At 38.6% G+C, this 20,685-nt stretch overlaps 3 protein-coding genes across 6 annotated transcripts in view; 2 read left to right on the top strand and 1 right to left on the bottom strand.

Annotated features, from left to right (window-relative positions):
* The window catches only part of LOC133522611 (syntaxin-binding protein 5), a 458,488-nt gene that overhangs the window by 157,228 nt on the left and 280,575 nt on the right, over window positions 1-20,685 (bottom strand). The window lies entirely within an intron of this gene.
* Window positions 618-7,116, top strand: LOC133522614 (basic juvenile hormone-suppressible protein 1-like). The gene is made up of 5 exons (XM_061857983.1): window positions 618-752; window positions 1,867-2,000; window positions 4,330-5,166; window positions 5,436-5,596; window positions 6,008-7,116. The coding sequence occupies exons 1-5, from the start codon at window positions 653-655 to the stop codon at window positions 7,050-7,052; spliced, it is 2,277 nt and encodes a 758-aa protein (XP_061713967.1). The 5' UTR covers window positions 618-652; the 3' UTR covers window positions 7,053-7,116.
* LOC133522615 (basic juvenile hormone-suppressible protein 1-like) lies at window positions 15,978-20,540 on the top strand. Its single transcript, XM_061857984.1, has 5 exons — window positions 15,978-16,037; window positions 17,545-17,678; window positions 18,085-18,933; window positions 19,304-19,449; window positions 19,542-20,540. The coding sequence occupies exons 1-5, from the start codon at window positions 16,007-16,009 to the stop codon at window positions 20,488-20,490; spliced, it is 2,109 nt and encodes a 702-aa protein (XP_061713968.1). The 5' UTR covers window positions 15,978-16,006; the 3' UTR covers window positions 20,491-20,540.

Raw genomic sequence — 20,685 nt, 5'->3', positions numbered from 1 at the left:
TTAATATACACTTTATGATTACCTATAAAAACTAGATAGAAGATCAAATAATTAAAGTATGGTAGGGTTCAAATATTGTAGAGCTCCACTAAGAAGGGATTTATTTGAAATTCAACCGTTATGAGGGCGAAACTTTGGTGAAAAGGTGAAATTTTCAACCATTTTCATGAAGTCGATGCTTGACAAAACAATTAAAAACCAGGAAAATATTACAAAAATAAAATAAAAAATCTTTAAAAAACATCAAACACAGTCCGCAATGTTCTATTGACACTTAGTCATTCGCATTGCAATATTTTGTACTTTTAACTAGTAAACACTTAAGTGGTAATCGGTTAGGATTTGAATCGGTTAGAATATTCTACATACATTATACCTGAGTAGAACGCTAAGTTTGCCCACCAAGTGCTACGTCAAGTCGGACTCTAGAAGAAATGCAATTTCGGATAATCAATCTCAACTGAACCAGTACCAATCAGTTCCAACGCATTGATAAACCGTATACTCGCAAAATAAACTTTATATCAACCAGATAAGGTATATAGTTATCACTTTTAAGTATTGTTTACTCCTCACCTGATGTGATAACACGAGTGTGCGAGTATAAAAAGGCGTAGCGGGTTGGCAGAAGCACACTCGTCGAGCAGCAATCATGAGGGTACTGATATTCGCGGCTATCGTAGCCGCCGCGGCGGCGTCGGTCGTCCATACGGATAAGTTGGACAGCATCGTCATCGGCAAGGATACCCTCGGTAAGTTTTACTTAACTATTTTAATTTTATTACAATTTGTAACCAAAAACGCAAGGAAGTCACCGTGTGCAACGTAAAATTTTGGCTCATCAATAACATGGGAGGTGGAAAGAAAGCTTAGTTTCATGACCTTAAAAAAACTTTAATGATTTACCAAGATTAAGTTCTTCGTTTTTGACATGTCATTAAAAAATAACCTTTAATGAATTTTAATGCATATTTACGATTAATTATTTGTATCTCTTCTTTTATGCAAATCTGTTTTCTTAAAGGGTTTTTTACCTTCTTTAAACCCGAAATGGTATCATTTAAAGTCTAAGAAATTTAAATTCTGTTTTGTGGTAAACGATTTTTATAAATATTTAGTCCAGCAATATGAAGCCTTTATCCTTTAATAAATACAAGTACTAACAGATACCTAAGTATTTTTTGACAGCGCCAATAGTTTGCAATGATTTGCAAATATGCAACGAAACTTTTACTACTTCAGGTAGGCTGCGTCTCCATTTGCATATATGCAATATGTAAACGAGTTTAATTGTAAAGAAGCAAGTAATTCTTATGAAGTCAAAGTTAGCTTCATTATGATATAATATAACCGAGTTAATTTTTAATTTTTTTTAATACCACATCGGTGGCAAACAAGCATACGGCCCGCCTGCAACTCCAGTAGTGTTACGTGCGCGTAGCCGATCCTAACATCCGCGGGCACTCTCGTTGAGAGCAGGAACACAAATTATACTATCTCGGATAAGGGCGGGTTACCTATCTCATCTCCAAAAACTTTAAAGACGATTATTAAAACCCTGAAATGTTCATTTTACCAGTTGAATTTTTAGAGGGGTCACCTATCTAACCTAACTTAACCCTTAGGCTTCTAAACTTTTCAAAAGTTTGAACATTTAAACGGTTTTTGAGAAAAAAGAACGCATCCGGACAATTAAAAAGTCGGCAAATAAAAATCGGGCAAACATGTTTTGAAATGTAGCGAAATGTAGTGCGCATGTAAGCGCGTAACCGTACTAACGTAGAAACAAAAACGCTGTTCTGTAACCGCCCTAAAAGAAAGGGAGTTTGGTTGAGCAGGATAACTCTATCCTCCCTACTTTTGCAGTGAATGTGGACGTCAAAGTCCGGGAGATGTGCATCCTGAAGCTGCTACGTCACATCCTGCAGCCCTCGATGTACGAGGACATCCGCACCGTCGCCCGCGAGTGGTCAATTGAGGACAACATGGACAAATACCTGGTGAGGACTTATCCTTATATTCATAAAACTTTACTAGCCCCAATTACTTAATTTGTAGTTTATCCCTTTCTTACAAATACACAAGTCAAAATGACGGATTAAGACGGACAAACGATTCACAGCTAATTGAAGCTTGTGGCGCGTTTATGAATAACGCTACTAGACATTAAGAGGAAATATTATTTGAGCACCTTTTCAGATTTATGAAATTTAAATTAAAGTTGCTGTCTCGCAGACGCGGACGGATGCTCAAAATGTGCGATAAGGACAATTAACCGCATCTCCGTTCAAAAATCGGACGTAAAAGTCTCAGAAATCGAGGTTTCGTTCTCGACATTTCCCTCCTCAAAAACTTAACCAATCGCAATTTTGGAAACGGAATGAGAAATAAATTACCTGTGTCTGACCGTTTCGATTTTTTACCATTTTTGATGTAACCTAGTTCTTATAAAAAAAAGCAAAACGCACAGACACAGTAAGGTACTGATTATATTGAACTAATAGAAAAAAAAAATCTAGCGTGAAAATCCAGAGAGGAAAATGTTAAGAACGTTTGTATGGAAAAAATACCATTAATATTTCCTCTTAAACAGATACTAAACAACTAAAAACTAAAGTAATAAAGATACTAAACTAGTTTAATTACTTAGTCGATCCATAAGTTCTGTTACAAAGGTTTTTGCTGCAAACAAAAAGTTAAAAGTAACCATGTAAGTAAGTACCTTATTATTCACACATATGGTTTAAAAGCTTATTTAATGGTAAATTACTTCCAATATAATCTAACGTAATTTACTGCCACAGATTTGAATGCTGTTGATAAAATAATGTTGTCATGAAGTAGGTTCATACAAGTAAACAATTTGTAAATATTCTTTTACCGCCTTATTCATAAACGTGTACTAAAGTTACGATGCCGCTAATAATCGTTTGTCCCTTTTCGACGTATTGGTATGATGGAAAGGGACATACGATTAGTAGCGGCACCTTTAACTTTAGTACACGTTGATGAATAAGGGGGTTAATGTTTACTACCTCTTGTAAATCATTTTTTTTTTACAATACAGCCGCGTGTCCGCGTCTAATGACCATTAAATTAAATTAATCATATAACGTTTTGATAAGTATTAAACAAGCTTTCTAAGCATGTCTACTAATTTTATTAAAACCTTAGTATTACATTTTATCAGCCAAAACCTCTGTGACAGAACTTATGGAGCGACTAACTAGGTATATGGGATAAGGAGGTGGCACCTCCTCGCCTCTTCCGTTCAAGTTACTACATTTTGTTGTTGTTCTACAATACCTTTTATAAAACGTTTGCTTATAAACGAATGTTTGCTTATTATTAATTTAAAGCACACGAGTTTAAATCATGCATGGCGAATTGATGTACATAATGTAAGTTTAGAATATACCTATTATCAGCATCATAAATTAACTAACTCGTTAATCATTAGATTCTATCTGTCTGTTTGATTTTGTGATGTGTGATATCTTTATGAATATATATCTATTTATTTATATATCACATTTCTGATAATGATGTTCTCTCTGTATTGTTTTTATTAAGGTACGCAATAGAGAGTATTTGTATTGTATCACATTTATGTATATATATCGTCATATACATATATTTGTGCTGATTTTTTCCCCCTGTTCTGGTTCTTCATTTATTTTTGGTAATCTTTATATTGTACATATTTCTTCGTTACGGTAATTTCTACTAAAGGTTGTCTGGAAGAGATCGCTTTTTAGCGATAAGACCGCCTGTTGTTGCTTAGTTTTTTAAGTTGTCCAAGATCACCGCCTTCTGCATCTGAACCTTGATCCAACCACCTAGCGAGAGTCTCTCAAGGTTTTGGTCGAGACTCTTCGCTATGAGACCTTTCGCTGAAACGACTATCGGGACAATGATCGTTGAATCAACATCCTACATGGCGGTTATCGCGTGAGCTAAGTCTAGGAACTTACTGGATTTGTCCTTCTCGGCTTTCACGAGATTCTCATCATGGGGGATGGTGATGTCGACGAGCACGGCCCGGCGTTGCAATCGATCTATTATCACGATGTCCGGCTTATTGGCTACAATAGTCCTGTCAGTGATAATAGATCAATCCCAATAGAGTGTGGCATATTATTATTATCTCTATATTTTTCTTGGGTCTTAGGTTATTAATATTACGATTATTTGGGTAAGGCATATACGTAACTGACGAATGTGTAACGAATACTAAACATTTTGCTTAATCGGGAAGGACGCAACGCTTATTATAACGCGCTAATAGTAACAGCTGTTTTAAGTAAACTGACTTTTTTCTCATTGCAGAAAACGGAAGTTGTCAAGAAATTCATCGATACCTTCAAGCTGGGTATGCTGCCCCGCGGCGAGGTGTTCGTACACACCAACGAGAAGCACATCGAGCAGGCCGTCAGAGTTTTCCGTATTCTCTACTTTGCCAAGGACTTTGACGTGTTCATCAGGACTTGTTGTTGGCTCCGCGAGCGCCTGAACGGAGGCATGTTCACCTACGCCCTCACTGCTGCCGTCTTCCACCGCGTCGACTGCCGTGGCATCGTCCTGCCTGCCCCCTACGAAATCTACCCCTACTTCTTCGTCGATACCGACGTCATTCAAAGGGCTTCGGTTCTGAAGATGAGCAAACTCAATATTGACAATGTCTTAATGAACTACTGGGGCGTGAAAATTGTCAAGGATAAGAACATCTGTCTCATTGACGCCCGTAAAGGTCTTCGCACGGTCATGGGCAAGGACGACAAGATTAACTACTTCACTGAAGATATCGACTTAAACACCTACTACTACTACCTGCACATGAACTACCCCTACTGGATGGACAATGAAGTGTACGGTCTGCACAAAGAGCGCCGCGGTGAGGTTATGATGTACTCCGGGCAGCAACTGCTCGCTAGATACAGACTCGAGCGCCTGAGCCACGGTATGTGCGACATCAAGATGATCAAATGGGACGAGAAGATCGAGGGAGGCTACTGGCCCAAACTCCGCTTGCACAACGGCTTTGAAATGCCCGCCCGCGTCGGCAACGTAGAGGTGCTCAATGAGGACAATCTGAGGCTGAAACTGGTCTGCGATGATGTTGAGAAGATCATCCGTCAAGCTATCCTCACTGGTAAAATGGAACGCGTAAGTTTAATTTATCTTCGTTAATTAATCATTAACTCTCGCTATTATTTTTACATAAGAGTATGATAACTGCTATACCGTTTAGATTCTCATTACATATTAAATATACAATATATAATTTTATGGGTCACGTATACTAACGTACTCGTAGTTAGCGGATTTGAACAGATTTATTAAAAGCAAATTCGTACAACAACTTTTTGTTCAATTCCACTTTTCTTAAAAGTATAACAGATAAACAAGATAATAACAACTTCTACGTCCCACAGCGCGACGGTACCGTCATCACCCTGAAGAAGGCCGAGGACTACGAGTACTTGGCGCGCCTGCTGGTCGGGGGCATGGGCATGCTCAACGACGACGCCAAGGTCATCCACATCACCAACCTGCTCAAGAAGATGTTCACCTACAGTCTGTACAACGTTGACAAGTATGTACTTATTGAGATTTATACGACTCAGATCAAATCTTCGTTTAAGATCATGTTACACAGACATATTTTTAAAAGTCTCTTGACTAAGCTTTAATATATTGTATATGTGTATAAATAAGTATGTGTAAGTATATTATAGCAATATGTATATATATGAATGTAGTTTTAACATAACATTTATATTTAATTTCTCGTACATTGTAAATATTCTTTGCACCTATTACCTACTGGCATTAAGTTCGCCTTTTGTACAATTTTTATTGTGCAATAATGTTTAATAAAATAAATAAAAATAATTATTTCAATACGCAACGCAACGTAGTTTGCAATTTTTATAAGCTAAATATTGTAGATTAAAGATTATCTGGAAATCAAGGTACACTATTCACACTTCATGTCTTTTTGCAGGGAAACCTACGTCCCTACCGCCATTGACATGTACACGACCTGTCTTCGCGACCCGCTGTACTGGCGTCTGATGAAGCGCGTCCACGAGATGGCACACCTCTACAAGACCCTTCTGCCTAAGTACACCCGCGAGGAGCTCACCTTCCCCGGAGTCAAGGTCGAGAGCATCAGTACCGACAAACTTGTTACCTTCATGGACGAGTACGACATCGACATCAGCAACGCCATGTACCTCGACGACAGCGAGATGAAGAAGAAGAACATGGACATGGTCATGATCGCCCGCCAGCGCCGCCTCAACAACCACCCCTTCAAAGTCACCGTGGACGTCGTCTCCGACAAGGCCGCCGACGCCATCGTCCGCATCTTCATCGGTCCCAAATACGATTGCATGGGCCGTCTCCTCGACGTCAACAGGAAACGCCTCGACATGATCGAAATCGACAGCTTCCTGTACAAACTTGACACTGGAAAGAACACTATCGTTCGCAAATCGAACGAGATGCACGGTGTGATCGAGGACAGGCCGATGACGCGTCTCATGATGGACAAGGATCTCGGTTTGGACACGAACGTCGGTGTAGACGTACGCGACCGCGTGATGGTCGACAGCTGGTGGCATAAGAGTCGTCGCGGATTCCCCTCTCGCCTGTTGCTGCCACTCGGTCGCAAGGGCGGTATGGAGCTGCAGATGTTCGTGATTGTGACCCCCGTGCGTACCAGCCTGACGATCCCCTCCGTCGACATGTCCATGATGAAGGAACGTCGCACCTGCTTCTGGACAACTTGCGTGGACACGATGCCGCTCGGCTTCCCGTTCGACCGCGAGATCGACTACACCCGCTTCTTCACTCCCAACATGCTGTTCACGGACATCCTTGTCTTCCGCAAGGACATGGACCTCGCCAACGTGAACAGGGACGTGGATATGTCCAACATGGTGATGCGCCGCGACGACCTCACCATCCTGGACAAGGACATGCTCATGCACAGAAGCTACAAGGACGTGATGCTTATGAGCGTCGACAACATGATGCGAATGTAAATTTGTATTTAAACCTCTATTTAATTTTAATTAATGTGAATTCAATAAAATGCTTTGAGCAATATTTTTTTGTTTTTGTGACTGGCAGTACACTTCAGACTGGCAGTACCTTTCATTAAACTTTATTTAATGAAAGGTTATAATTCAAAGTTTCAAGCAACTAGCTACAGTTTATATAGAATGCTGCATACAATTAATTTTTTGCCAACATTGTAGCCCTATAAATAAATCTAAATGGTCCGTCTGATTCTTAGAAAATTTATAAATACCATTTTAGTTTGTATGTCTCCCGTATCTCTCGTAATAAACAAATAAATTATCTAACTAAATGATATTGTTTGAAAAGCTCTAAGTAAAGCTGAGGTTAGAGAACATACTGAAATTATTTTTAAATTTGTAAAAGTATTCATTAACGTGTGCAATCATTTTGAGAAATTTCCAGACGTTGTTAAACATCGAACTGATTTTCGGGTATCACTTTTTTACAAGCTTTTATTTAACTTGTTTGTTGTATTACGTTCGGGTCAAAACTTGCTAATTAAATTGGAGCCACTTCCCATTATTAAATTGAGCTAAAAAATCACATAGATATGTAACATTATGGTACCATCCTGATCTGATGATGGTCATAGGAGGTGGCCATAGGCACGCTGTGACAAAGTAATGCAACCTAATTGTGTTAGGGTTTAGAATAAGATATGTCGATGGGTATAGTTGTCTGACTTGCCTGTTATAAGAAAAGACCAGTCAGCGACAAAAGCTTCCATAAAAATACAAAATACTTTTTAAACAAGAAACTACATTTAAAACCTGCACAAAAAAACCCCAACTTGTAAAAAAGTTATAGCACAGAGCTCAAAGATAGTCCCACCACAAAGAGCATCTCACATGTAATGCGATACAGGCTACGCCTTTGTAACTAGCAATTTTCACCGTTAGGGCTGGCAGCGATGCAATATATTATCTCTACTAATATTATGTCTGTCTGTTACGAATTGGTTTAGGTGAAATTTGGTACAGAAATTTGAAGTTCGGGGAAGGATATAAAGTACTAATGATGAGTGTTATATTTGCTGTTTTTTTTTTTTAATTTTTGTATAATAACAAGTTTTACTACTACTACTTCTAATTTTAATAAATCTTTTTCATTGTTCCACGCAGAAAAAGTCACAAGGCATAAGCTAGGTCTTTATACCTAAAAATTTAAATGCCAAATGTATTTGACAACATAAAAATGCACTATATGAATCTTGTGGTCGTCAATAATTTGATAAGGTAATAAAACTAAAAACTAATACCGATAGGTATTGCAATGATGTTTATCCCGGATCTGCAACAAAACCTTAAACATCAGAATCTAATTTGAAATTGTAAGCAACGGCTTACAATGTGCTTTGCACTGCACCGCCAATACTTTAATACCAATACTTTTTTTAGCCAGAGGTGTCCTAATAGACCAAAACCTTAAAACCTCGCGATAGGTGGCTGGATCAAGAATACACAAAGCGGTAGTAATTAATGATAAGACACATAAAAACCCTCACGACTAAGTAAAAGAAAATAAGAGTATTTTTTGACGCTAACGGGTGAAATTGCTATCGTCATCATAATTTAAGTCTCTTGTCGGTGGAGCAATTTCCATGTTTGGCGATCGTCTGCCTTCTCTTTGACACGAGGTTGAGTTTTTTCTTTATTTGATTCATGTCTCTCCTTGGTCTTCCCTTCTTCCTCTTTGCTTCCACTCTCTCTTCTATGATGTCTTTGATACATTCGTCGTTTCGTAACAGGTGCCTGCTCTTCTATTACCTATAGTTCTTATTAAAGTCCTCCTCTCTCCTACTATTTATGCGTAGACATTTTTCATTGGTTTTCGTTTTAGCCCAACTGATCTTTGCCATTCGACGCCAGCGCCACATCTTAAAAGCCTCCAAATTGCTAGTGAAAGTTTATTTGGTGATAAGTTCAAACAAGTCAACGATATAAAAATTAATGTTAATAACCCTATACCGAGCTCCGGCAAAGGGCCACCACTACAAAGAGGCTGACAATGCAAGTGAATTCGGGTCTGGGATTGACCTACTTCATCAGAATTCCGTACTGGTAACACGGCCTACTTGTTATACTCTTAGGCAGTGTCTTACCTGAGCGAATAACTCGCGAACGCGAAGTGGCGTGGCGCGGGTGGATTTAATCCTTTGATACCTATGGAAGTGTCCTACGTGGGCGATCTCCGAATGCCGTTGGGCCGCCGCACCGCGCCGCGCCGCGCCGCGTCGCATTCGCGAGTCATCGCCCACGTAAGCCGCTGCGTAACCTCTCGCGTCGCAAGAGTAGCTGTCACGTGTTTGTAGACATTTCTTTGAAGTTTACTACATTTTTTTAAATCAACCAATCAAAGTATTTATTGTTGGTCATGAATTACAAAGATGTTTTTCTAATTTGCAATGATCTTCATGCCCTGCCTCAGAGAGACATACAATATGGGAACTTAATTCTAAATGAGATCATTTATGTGGGTACTTTGATATTAACTTATGCTGCACATTACATGATTAGTAAACATATTATTTTACAGTACATATGGTGCTGCTTTCCCGCACGCGTGCGGGAATGAACACTTTCCGTGCAAATATCGAAACTTTAGAGCCATATGTACTGTTAAACGTGGTACGATACACGTGCGAATTTAATTAAACCCAACCAAAATACACTAGAAGGAGCTGTCATAAGGACCATCATTCGATGCGAGAGGTATAAGGCCCCAGTTTCACCACACTGATAGTTGTAACCAGAGAGCTATATACGAGTATGGAAAAATTTAACACTGATCGTTACTTAGGTTTTTTTATTAAATTGTTAATTAAGTCCTATTAAAACAGTTTTTAAACTTACAATATTTACAAGCAAATAAACTTTTATATTGTATTTAAATAAACTTTTTAGTACGACAATATACAATAGGTCCAGCTTAAACCAATAGAAACTATTTAATTTTGGACAGTCAGATGTTCGAGTTAAATTGAAGGAGCAGGAGAGAGATGGCAAAGTTGGTCGACGTCCGTTAGGGCATGGAAAATGAAGAAGAGAAAAGTAAGATACATATTGCCAGAAAATCACAAATAATTACATACTATAACTAGTCAAATCCGTTCCTCGTTGCTTCCGGTGCAAAAGTACCCATGATGCTGCGTAACTGTTTGCGATCATACCCCAGCAGCCCGCTGTTTTCACCGCAAAAGGGATAAAAATATACCTCGACTTCAGGGAAGCCAAAAGTATTTTGGCGTTTCACCGCCGCCTGAGACTCAAAATTCAAAATTCGAAAATTTATTCTGCAAGTAGGCCTAGGGCTCTTTTACAAGTCAATACAACATTTATAGTAACATCATATAGTGACATGAAAAATACATAACAACATTTATAAATACAACAGCCAATACCTGGGTAAACATTACACTCGGCTGCCGTTCCGACCGTGCGACTCACATGAGAGGCGGCGAAGATGCTGACGCACGTAGCGTCCCACACCAGACACTGTCCTCTCTCCCACGGCACTAAAGTTAGGCCATCAGGCCGCTATCCGTCCGTAGGACTTAGACCCGGAGCCTCAAGAAAGGATGGAATACCCGCTGACCTGAGTGCCCTCTGAACCATGTCGTCCAGGGCATGGTGACGCGGATGCCAACCGACACATCGCTGGCAACTCAACGCGTGATGAACGTCAACACCCATCGTGGAACCACAGATGCATACGTGTGGTTGACATACATCGCAGCCCAGGCGGAGAGCGACGGACACCCGCAACGAGTCACCGTCGAGTAACGTGCCAAGTTGAGGGGAAGGTAATGCGTGCAGCCATGCCCTTGATTCTGACCGCGACACAGCCAGAAGCCTTGCTTGGTCTACACCTGAAGCGTTGCCAACCAGACCGTCCAAGAGTGTAAATCCTACGTCCCATGCGCGCTGGAGTCTTGGGTTCTCTGGTATGGTCAACCACTCGCTCACAGTGTCGGCCACATACGGTTAGGCTTACCTTGTCGCCAATCTTAGCAACTAGGCCAGCAACCCCATGGGCTGACGCCAAGAAGGTCGACAGGCACACATTCCCCACACGCCGCATCCCAATGCCCTCGAGACGGATGGATATCCTGCTTGAGTCCACTGGATATGACTTAGGGACACATTTACCATCACATTCTACCTTTATTCAAAATTCAACACTGTTTAATTTATGTTAAAGGGGATTCCAAAACAGTAGGTTAATTTAAAAACTGATAAGTAGAGAGCGGATTTGACGTATCGATCTCAATATTAATATGGATATGACTAGTGCAATTCATTAAATACATGTCATGTTGTTTATATAAGGTCTTACAGTCTATTACTATTACACCGCACACCGCAATCTTAGCTAAATAATTAGATTAAATGAATGTTATTTTTGCAACAAACTACATTTAAAGAAATGTATTTTATTCTAAATAAAGGATTTTTATACAACTCAAAGATAGTAGTTCCTACTTATTACGTACCTACATGATAGTTCATGTCAACAATGTCACTTTAATATAATAAAACGTGAATTCACACTTGAATGACTCATTGTTTATCCATCAGGGTCATTTGCTATTAAATATTGGTAACGTAACGGTAAACATAACGGATGAAAATGTATTTTTCGACGGGGTATGCTTAAAATGCAGTGTAAGTGAGTATCATTATTGCTTTGACTTCGTTTGTGAGGAAGAACCAATAAACTACCTCGCAATTAATGAATTGTTCTGTGAGCATTGTGGAAGCGAATTATTTTCATTTTAATCGTAATATTTTTTTTTACTGTGCATTGTGCAGAAAAAATATTTAAGAAGAACTTTAAAAAAAAACTATTTCAAAAATTAACGAACGATGTTTTTATTTGTTATCATCATAACTTTTGCCCAATATTTACAAAAGGTTCCAAAAAGGTTTTTACTTTTTTGTTGCATTATTTTTGTGTGTAGAAAAAATAATAAATTATACCAGTCATATCCATATTAATATTGAGATCGCTACTTCAAATCCACTCTCTACTGATAAGTGAGCATTTGACTTATCTAATTAAAGCCTTTCGAATATTATAATCATAAGATAACCTCTAGAACGTGAACAGGTGATAATTGAATAATAAATACTTAAAATGTGAAATGCAACGTTTTTAGTTTTATATGCGCCTAGATATGCTTAGCTTATCTCTATAATATGAATTAAAAAAACCGGGCAAGTGAGAGTCGGACTTGCGCACGAAGGGTTCCGTACCATTTATGACGTATTAAAAAAAAACTACTTACTAGATCTCGTTCAAACCAATTTTCGGTGGAAGTTTGCATGGTAATGTATATCATATATTTTTTTTAGATTTTTCATTCTGTTATTTTAGAAGTTACAGGGGGGGGGGGGACACACTTTTTTTCACTTTGGAAGTGTCTCTCGCGCAAACTATTCAGTTTAGAAAAAGATGATATTAGAAACCTAAATATCATTTTTGAAGACCTATCCATAGATACCCCACACGTATGGGTTTGATGAAAAAAAATTTTTTTTTTTAATTTTATGACGTATTAAAAAAAACTACTTACTAGATCTCGTTCAAACCAATTTTCGGTGGAAGTTTGCATGGCAATATATATCATATATTTTTTTTTAGATTTTTCATTCTGTTATTTTAGAAGTTACGGGGGGGGGGGGGGGGGGGGGGGACACATTTTACCACTTTGGAAGTGTCTCTCGCGCAAACTATTCAGTTTAGAAAAAAATGATCTTAGAAACCTCAATATCATTTTTAAAGACCTATCCATAGATACCCCACACGAATGGGTTTCATGAAAAAAGATTTTTCGAGTTTCAGTTCTAAGTATGGGGAACCCCCAAAATTTATTGTTTTTTTTCTATGTTTGTGTAAAAATCCAAATGCGGTTCATAGAATACATCTACTTACCAAGTTTGAACAGTATAGCTCTTATAGTTTCGGAAAAAAGTGGCGGTGACATAATCGGACAGACGGACATGACGAATCTATAAGGGTTCCGTTTTTTGCCATTTGGCTACGGAACCCTAAAAACTGACGAAGTACTTACTTACATGTCCAAACTTAATGTATTAACCGTGGAGACTATACGTCTCTGTAATATTGTATAATATTCTTGACTTATTGGATACATACTAGTTATGTGTTCTGTATCATTACAGCATCAGGCTCAACAGGCTCATCGAGAAGCGCTTACCATACTTACTCAACGCCTTACCTGCAACTATCCGATAGGAGAAAGATAAAAATAAATTTAAAAGAGCTTTGTTCCAACATTACCTTGATAGCATTTAACACATACCTATCCAATTTTTGCCTCTACAAATAATTAGACTTTATGATTATTATGTACCTAACCTAGTATAGCCCCACGGATCCCACAGTCAAACTGTGCAAACAGTTTTGTGGGACGTTGTATTTAATATTAAGTCAGTATGCATTGTATTTTATTGAAAAAAAAAAAAACAGTTTATGGGACTTCTAGCTTAACAGTCTAGCTAAAAATAATTTTGTCTTCAATAACGCAAGTGAATACCTACCCTACAATTACAATTATAATCTATTTCTATACACTTTCTATATACCTAATACAATGGCTAGGCTTATATCAATTAAATTACATCTAGAAAGTATGAACTATATACATACTTCTGAAATCAATCACACAAATCTGCGTATTTATTATATTTACAATCTGTTATTTTTGGAGTCGGTGCCAGCCTCAAACAAACTTGAGCACCTTCCTTGACGCCCCTTGTATTGCTTTGTATTGGGCGCTTGGCGGAGGTTGCAGTTTTGGAATGTGTTGCGTTCAACTCTTCACTAAGGTGCTCAAGTTTGAGGCTGGCGCCGACTCCAAAAATAACAGATTGTAAATATATACCGACCGCTCCAATTTTTTCATTTGTGATACACCCACCGACGAGCGATAGAACGATTTTTTTTTCAAACTTTTGCTGTGGGAGAACATGGAGATATATAAACATAATAGTTATTTGTTTTACAGACTAAAATTCGACATTAAAGATGACATTTGATATTGCAAATACCATGCATGGTTAGCTTGGCTCGACTCTATTGTTGGCACCATTGATGTATATAGTACTAGAGTCGGCATGCGTAACAAAATGTTTCCGCACCTCAATGAAGTGCCGGCACTTCACTGCGTTTAGTACGTCTTCGACTACTGGCGAGATGGCACACATGTAAAAAAAAATGCTTTTCTGTGTTATGAAAATGTATATTAATAATATCAAGAAACATATTAAAAGCCATATAATAACAATCCACTGCGAAAAAACTCTTGTTTTAAGCTCATTAATTTATTTTGAAACGTCACTTTAAACACTCGCGGTGGTACGCCATTTTCTTTGGCACATAGATTACATTTCGCAGATATAACACGTGGGTACTAATGATTACCTACCTTATTGTTTGCTGAATATAAATAATAATAATTAATAAATATTATAGGACATTATTACACAAATACATAGAAAACACCCAACTACGACCCAACTATACTACTAGAATATATACTCAATAATGATATATTACTCTTTATTTCGTAATTTTTTGGAGTATTTTGCTTATTTTTAAAGAGTATACATATTATGCCATAAGCGCGATTTGATAAAAATTGCTACGAGTATGAGAATCAAATAGAAAGAATTTTATGACTATTTTTATAAATTTTAATATCGTCAGCGTCACATATGTCAAACAATCTCAATATACTTGTAAGGAAATAAATTCATTAAATCCAAGTTCTTTGTAGTGCGTATGTAGGCAGAAAATTAACTGTTGTCATAACAGTTTCGCCTCTGGCTAGCACGCTTGTTCTTTAGCTTAGTGACAGACGTCAAACGCCGGAAATGGCGAACACAATTTGTTCTCGATAGCCTGTCTAGTACATATATCTATGTCAGTGGTTGTCACCTTGCTGACATGTTAATTGTTTCGGTATGTTGTATTTTGACGAACGTTGAACGAGTTGAACGAACAAGGAAGTGCTGCAAATTGTTGGAGAGAGGAGAAACCTACTGAGGACCATAGATAATAGACGAGGAAAAATGATAGGTCACTTGATAAGACACGACACTTTCTTTAAAACTATTTTGAAAGGCAAGATCGAAGGTAGAAGAGGAAGAGGAAAACCACGAGCAAGTTACACGCAGCAACTAAAAGTAAAAGCAAATGTCGTGTCTTACAGGCACCTAAAGAACGTGGCCGAGGACCGCGAAAACTGGCGTCTACTCCACCGACAAGAGCCATGCACTTAAATGATGATGATGATGATGTTGTATTTTGTTTTGTCGAGAAATATTATTGTCTACATTAAATATAACCCAAACTTTACAAAAACAATCTAGAATCCTTTAAAAATAGTGACCCGATTGATCCGCTTTCCTCGCCCTTGACATTAAAGCTTAATCAATGTCATACTGCATTGAAAAATATTGAATAGTTCGTCCTTTTTGATATTGAAAACTATTCACAACCATATTACAATCCAATAAGGTGTATATTCAAAAGCAAGCAAATTTTAATTGAATCTTAATAAAACCAGATTTAATTAAAAATATGTTTTCACACAACGGTTATCACTGATCCAATAGCAATATTTTTGTTTACACAACTTTTAGCGAAAACAACGCTTGTATTTGAGATAGTGCTCAAAATTCTAATTAAAGAGCACTTATTTGTTTATATTAATTTGTTCGAAAAAGAACGTTGAGAATACAATCTTAAGGTACAATTTAGAAGAAGCATTAGTACAAAATAAGCTGTTTAAAAAATATCTACTTGTGAAGCAAAGATGGCCGAAAGCAAGCAGTTAAAAGACTAGTGATTGTGCAGTCTAACTTAGTTGTTCAGTGGCCGTAGAAACATGAACTTCGTCATTGGAAAAGATAAGCTGCGTAAGTTTTTTTTATTATTATTTTAAAAACCATGCCTACCCAACTTGTTGATTCAATGTTTGTAAATTCGAACTCGTTAATTTATTTGACATATTTCTATTGAAAAAAGTAACACTGAACGCTTCAGTTAAAAATAGTCGTGTTTTCAATTTCTCCAATGCAAGAAAAAAAATTAAGTTTAATATAAATATACCTAGTTATTAGGTTCGATGATAAAAATAATTTTCTTAATACAGTTGCTCGTTAAGTGCTACTTTACGCTGCTGTTTAGCGTTCGCCAAGTTGGTTTTTGTGTATATGTATAAACAAATGTCGTTCATGATACGTGTGCAAGTTTCATTATGAACTTGTCCCGTGTCTTTTATTCGCTCATAAAAGACATCTCGAGACTCGTACATAATGATTAATGACACACTTTGCATACTTGCCATGAAATTTACTGTATTGTATTAAATTAATTCTTGCTGTTGAGGCGTATTCTGATCGTATTAACAGATTATGAATTGATTTGGATTTGTAACTAATACGATCTGTTACTACATAAGTGACGTTTCTGCTTAAGAATTTTGCGTTTTGTTTTTCTCGTAAACTTGGGTTGTAGAATGCGCATTGAACACTATAGGGAACCTGCATTAACTGTAGTGGGCAGCACACGAGTGTAAAGTGTAAATGTCAGGTTTACGCTTCCAATGTAGCCTACAATATGGCAGTACCTACAATGCAAAAGAAAAAAGTACGTGAACTGTAGAGGGCAACACTTACTTTGGCGTGAAGTGTCACTGTAGTTTATGATTCCGATTCAGGCCACAAGATGGCAGACCCTCCAACGTGCACGGCCCTTACAGGCCAATCAAATAAGATTGTTTCGAAGAATTCATAAATCATTTTAATACCTTCATTTGGTACTAAATGCGTGTAATCCAAGATTGCGCAATTCCAGAAGGTGTGCATACATTTTTGCTCTTTTTCCGTTTTTTGTTTTTACATCGAAAACGGGACGTCCGGCAGAAAATTTGTTCCAATCTTAATGAAAATTTAAATATGAGGACACAAAAGGTATGAATTATTAGTCAGAGTTGTAAAAAATTCCCGCAATTTTTGGTAATTAGTGTCTGTACGCCTTTTCATTAGTGTCTGATCCACCAGATCTTTGTGGTAATGCCATTGTAAATAATAGTGGGTTCCTTCTACATCGAGTGGTTTGGCAATACAAGGAAAAAATGATCTCCTAAGGCTCCCACAATTTATGCATACCTCCTGGGATTGCACAAATACGGGTTACACCCATTTACTCGTAGGACCAAACAAAGGTTAATGTAACAGCAAGCTGGAAATCGATTCCTCGAAACGCTTTTTATGGGTCTAATTTGACTGGCCAACTATGTAAATTACTACTAAGTATTGGACATTTATCACCCACGTAACTTGCCGGTTTACAAAATGTGGCATATGACGTTGTGATAAACACCGTTTAACCTGATCAGTAACAAGGAATTGTTGATTCCAGAATCAGCGAGCATGGAGACAAAGCAGCAAGTGGTGCTGCGGCTGCTGGACCACATCCTGCAGCCGTCGGTGTTCGAGGACGTCAGGAGCGTCGCCAACACCTGGAGACTGGAGCAGAACCAGCAGGCCTTTTTGGTAAGTGAAGCGTAGCGTTCTAGAATTACGCTTTGCCTAGGAGTAGTTCTGTGGAACTCATCTGCCAAAATACCTACATACATTATTTATTTGTTTTTAGACTTTTATTTATTCCACAAAACAAATATAATTTACAAATGGCGGATTTAATGCCTAAAATGGTATGGCATTTTCATTTGTGTTTGTATGGATATGCTTAATGCATAGCGGTCAATACTACCAGCGTCAAAGACGAACCAAGTTGATCGGAGAGTTATTAATATTACTATGTTGATTTCGGGTCAAGCGACAGGGGTGGAGCTCGTTTTAATACTGGTACCACTCAAATTCGTGGCTTTTATTATTAGCACTAACAAATACCTAACTTTGAGTGTTTATTTCAAGTTATTTATCTCAATATTTTCAGAGACCCGACGTAGTGGATTCTTTCCTAGAAGTTTACCAAGCCGGCATGTTGCCGCGCGCTGAGGTCTTCGTAGATTCAAACTCCAAACACGTTCAAGAAGCCATTAAAGTCTTCCATCTCTTCTACTACGCCAAAGACTGGGACGTGTTTCTCAACGTCGCTTGCTGGCTTCGTGAACGCATCAACCCTGGAATGTTTGTCTATGCCCTCACAACTTCCATGTTCCACCATCCCGAGGGCGGGCGGGCGGTCGGGGACCGTGGAATCGTCCTCCCAGCCCCCTACGAGATCTACCCGTACTTCTTCGTAAACTCTGATGTAATCAACAAAGCTTTCATGCTAAAGATGACGAATGCTCAAGTCGAAACTGCCTTCGCTGATTACTGGAAAATTAAAACCGAAAAGAACGTGGTCTCTATAGATTCCCGTACGACTCTTCGCTATACACTCTCTGTAGATGATGTCCTGAGTTATTTCATGGAGGACATCGATTTAAACACCTATATGTTCTACTTGCATATGCTTTACCCATATTGGCTCACTGGTGAGGGTTACGGCGTTGAGAAGGAGCGAAGAGGCGAAGTGGTCATGTATACGTGTCAGCAGCTCCTAGCTCGCTTGAGGCTCGAACGGCTTTCTCACGGTATGACGAATATTCAGCCCATCAGTTGGGATGAAACGCTGAAGAACGGCTACTGGCCCAAGATCCGTCTGCACACTGGGGACGAGATGCCCGCTCGGTCCAATGACACTAAGATTGTCCACGAATACACTGTGAAGACGAAGGAGGTTGTCGAGGACTTTGAGAGGGTACTGCGATTAGCTGTCATTAAAGGACAATACGAACTGGTATGTAATTTTTATTAAAACCAAGCCATTGTTTAAGATCATACGCCGATATCAAGCATGTTAAGCATACTCGTATATAAATTATAATCAGAAAATGGGCAGACTTTCCTTTTTCTAGATTTATTAAACTAAGATGACTTTTCTCATATTATCATGGTTTCAATATCTGTGCGATGTAGATATTAAGCTCTAGATCGTACGGTCAAGTGTTTCATACTTGTAATTCATCAGTATCACTTCGGTACGTAACTATAATGAAATATTATCGAATTTTCAGTTAATCTTACAGTCAACCAATTGACAAAAGGAAGCCACATTTATATTTCCATAAGCTGTCAAAAAGCTAAAGCAAATTTTCGTCTCATTTCAGCGTGATGGTACCATCGTACCATTAAGGAAACCTCAGGATGTCGAACATCTCGGCCGATTGTTGTGGACTCTACAGAACCCGGGCGATACTTACTTTACCAATTTGTCCAAAAACCTGCTGACTTACTCTATATACAACACTAACAGGTAAAGTATCAACAAAATTCAATTATTAAATATAGACTTGAAAATATCAAATGTACACACAGCGCAGTATTCAAAAACATATTTCTTTCCAGGGACACCTACGTCCCAACAGCCACAGATATGTACTCGACCTCCCTGCGTGATCCTGCTTTCTGGAGGGTCCTGAAACGCAAACTTGAAGTCTTCCAGCTCTTTAAAAAGCAGTTGCCCAGATACACGCGCGAAGAGCTAAACTTCCCTGGAGTGAAGGTCGAAGGTGTGTCCACTTCGGAGCTGGTCACCTTTATCGATACGTACGACATGGACATCACTAACGCAGTGTACTTAAACGAGACCGAAGTTCGTAACAAAAAGTCCGATTTCTTATTCGTCGCGCGGCAGAAGCGGTTAAACAACCACCCATTCAAGGTCACCATCGACGTTTCTTCTGTTAAACCTGTGGACGCTATTGTCCGGGTGTTCCTTGGTCCTAAATACGACGTCTTGGGCCGCATTATTGACATCAACGACAAGCGCCTGGACATGATAGAAATAGATACCTTCCTTTATAAACTTAAGTCCGGAAAGAACTCAATTGTGCGTAACTCCAGTGAGTTCCAAGGTGTGATTGAGGACAGGCCTTGGACGCGTCCTATGTGGGATGCTTCTGTGAAGGGCGATAGGAAGATTGATGAGAACTGGTGGTGGAAGGCTCGCGTCGGCTTTCCTCGTCGCCTTCTTTTACCATTGGGCACTACTGGCGGTATGGAGCTCCAGCTATTTGTGGTTGTTACACCAGTTCACACCGGTTATAACTTGCCCATAGTGGATATGCACGTCATAAACGAGCGTCGCTCAGGTCGTTGGAGTACCGGCTTTGATGAGCTACCGCTCGGCTTTCCGTTTGACCGCGTCATCGACACTACTCAATTCTTCACTGACAACATGAAATGTGTCGATGTGTTGGTATACCACAAGGAGGTGGTGGTGTCTAAGGATTGGGAAACAACCGCCGAGCGTCGTGATGACCTGTCTGTGTTAGACAAGGATCTGCTTGTGTAAATGTGCATTCATATTGGCTAAAGAAATATATATTTGGGTTTATATCTCTCGATTGAATTTTATTTTGAAAGGTTTAGCTATAACTTCCAGCTACCTGTTTTTAAAATAGATAACCTTTTATTTTAGACAACAATACTTTATCTTTTTTAATTAAAAAAAATTCAAACGTTCCGACTAATTCAGTTTGGCAGACCT

The sequence above is a fragment of the Cydia pomonella genome, chromosome 11, assembly GCF_033807575.1.
Source record: "Cydia pomonella isolate Wapato2018A chromosome 11, ilCydPomo1, whole genome shotgun sequence".
Taxonomy (NCBI): domain Eukaryota; kingdom Metazoa; phylum Arthropoda; class Insecta; order Lepidoptera; family Tortricidae; genus Cydia; species Cydia pomonella.
Note: the sequence above shows the minus strand (reverse complement) of the source record. Positions and strands in the feature narration are given on the sequence as shown.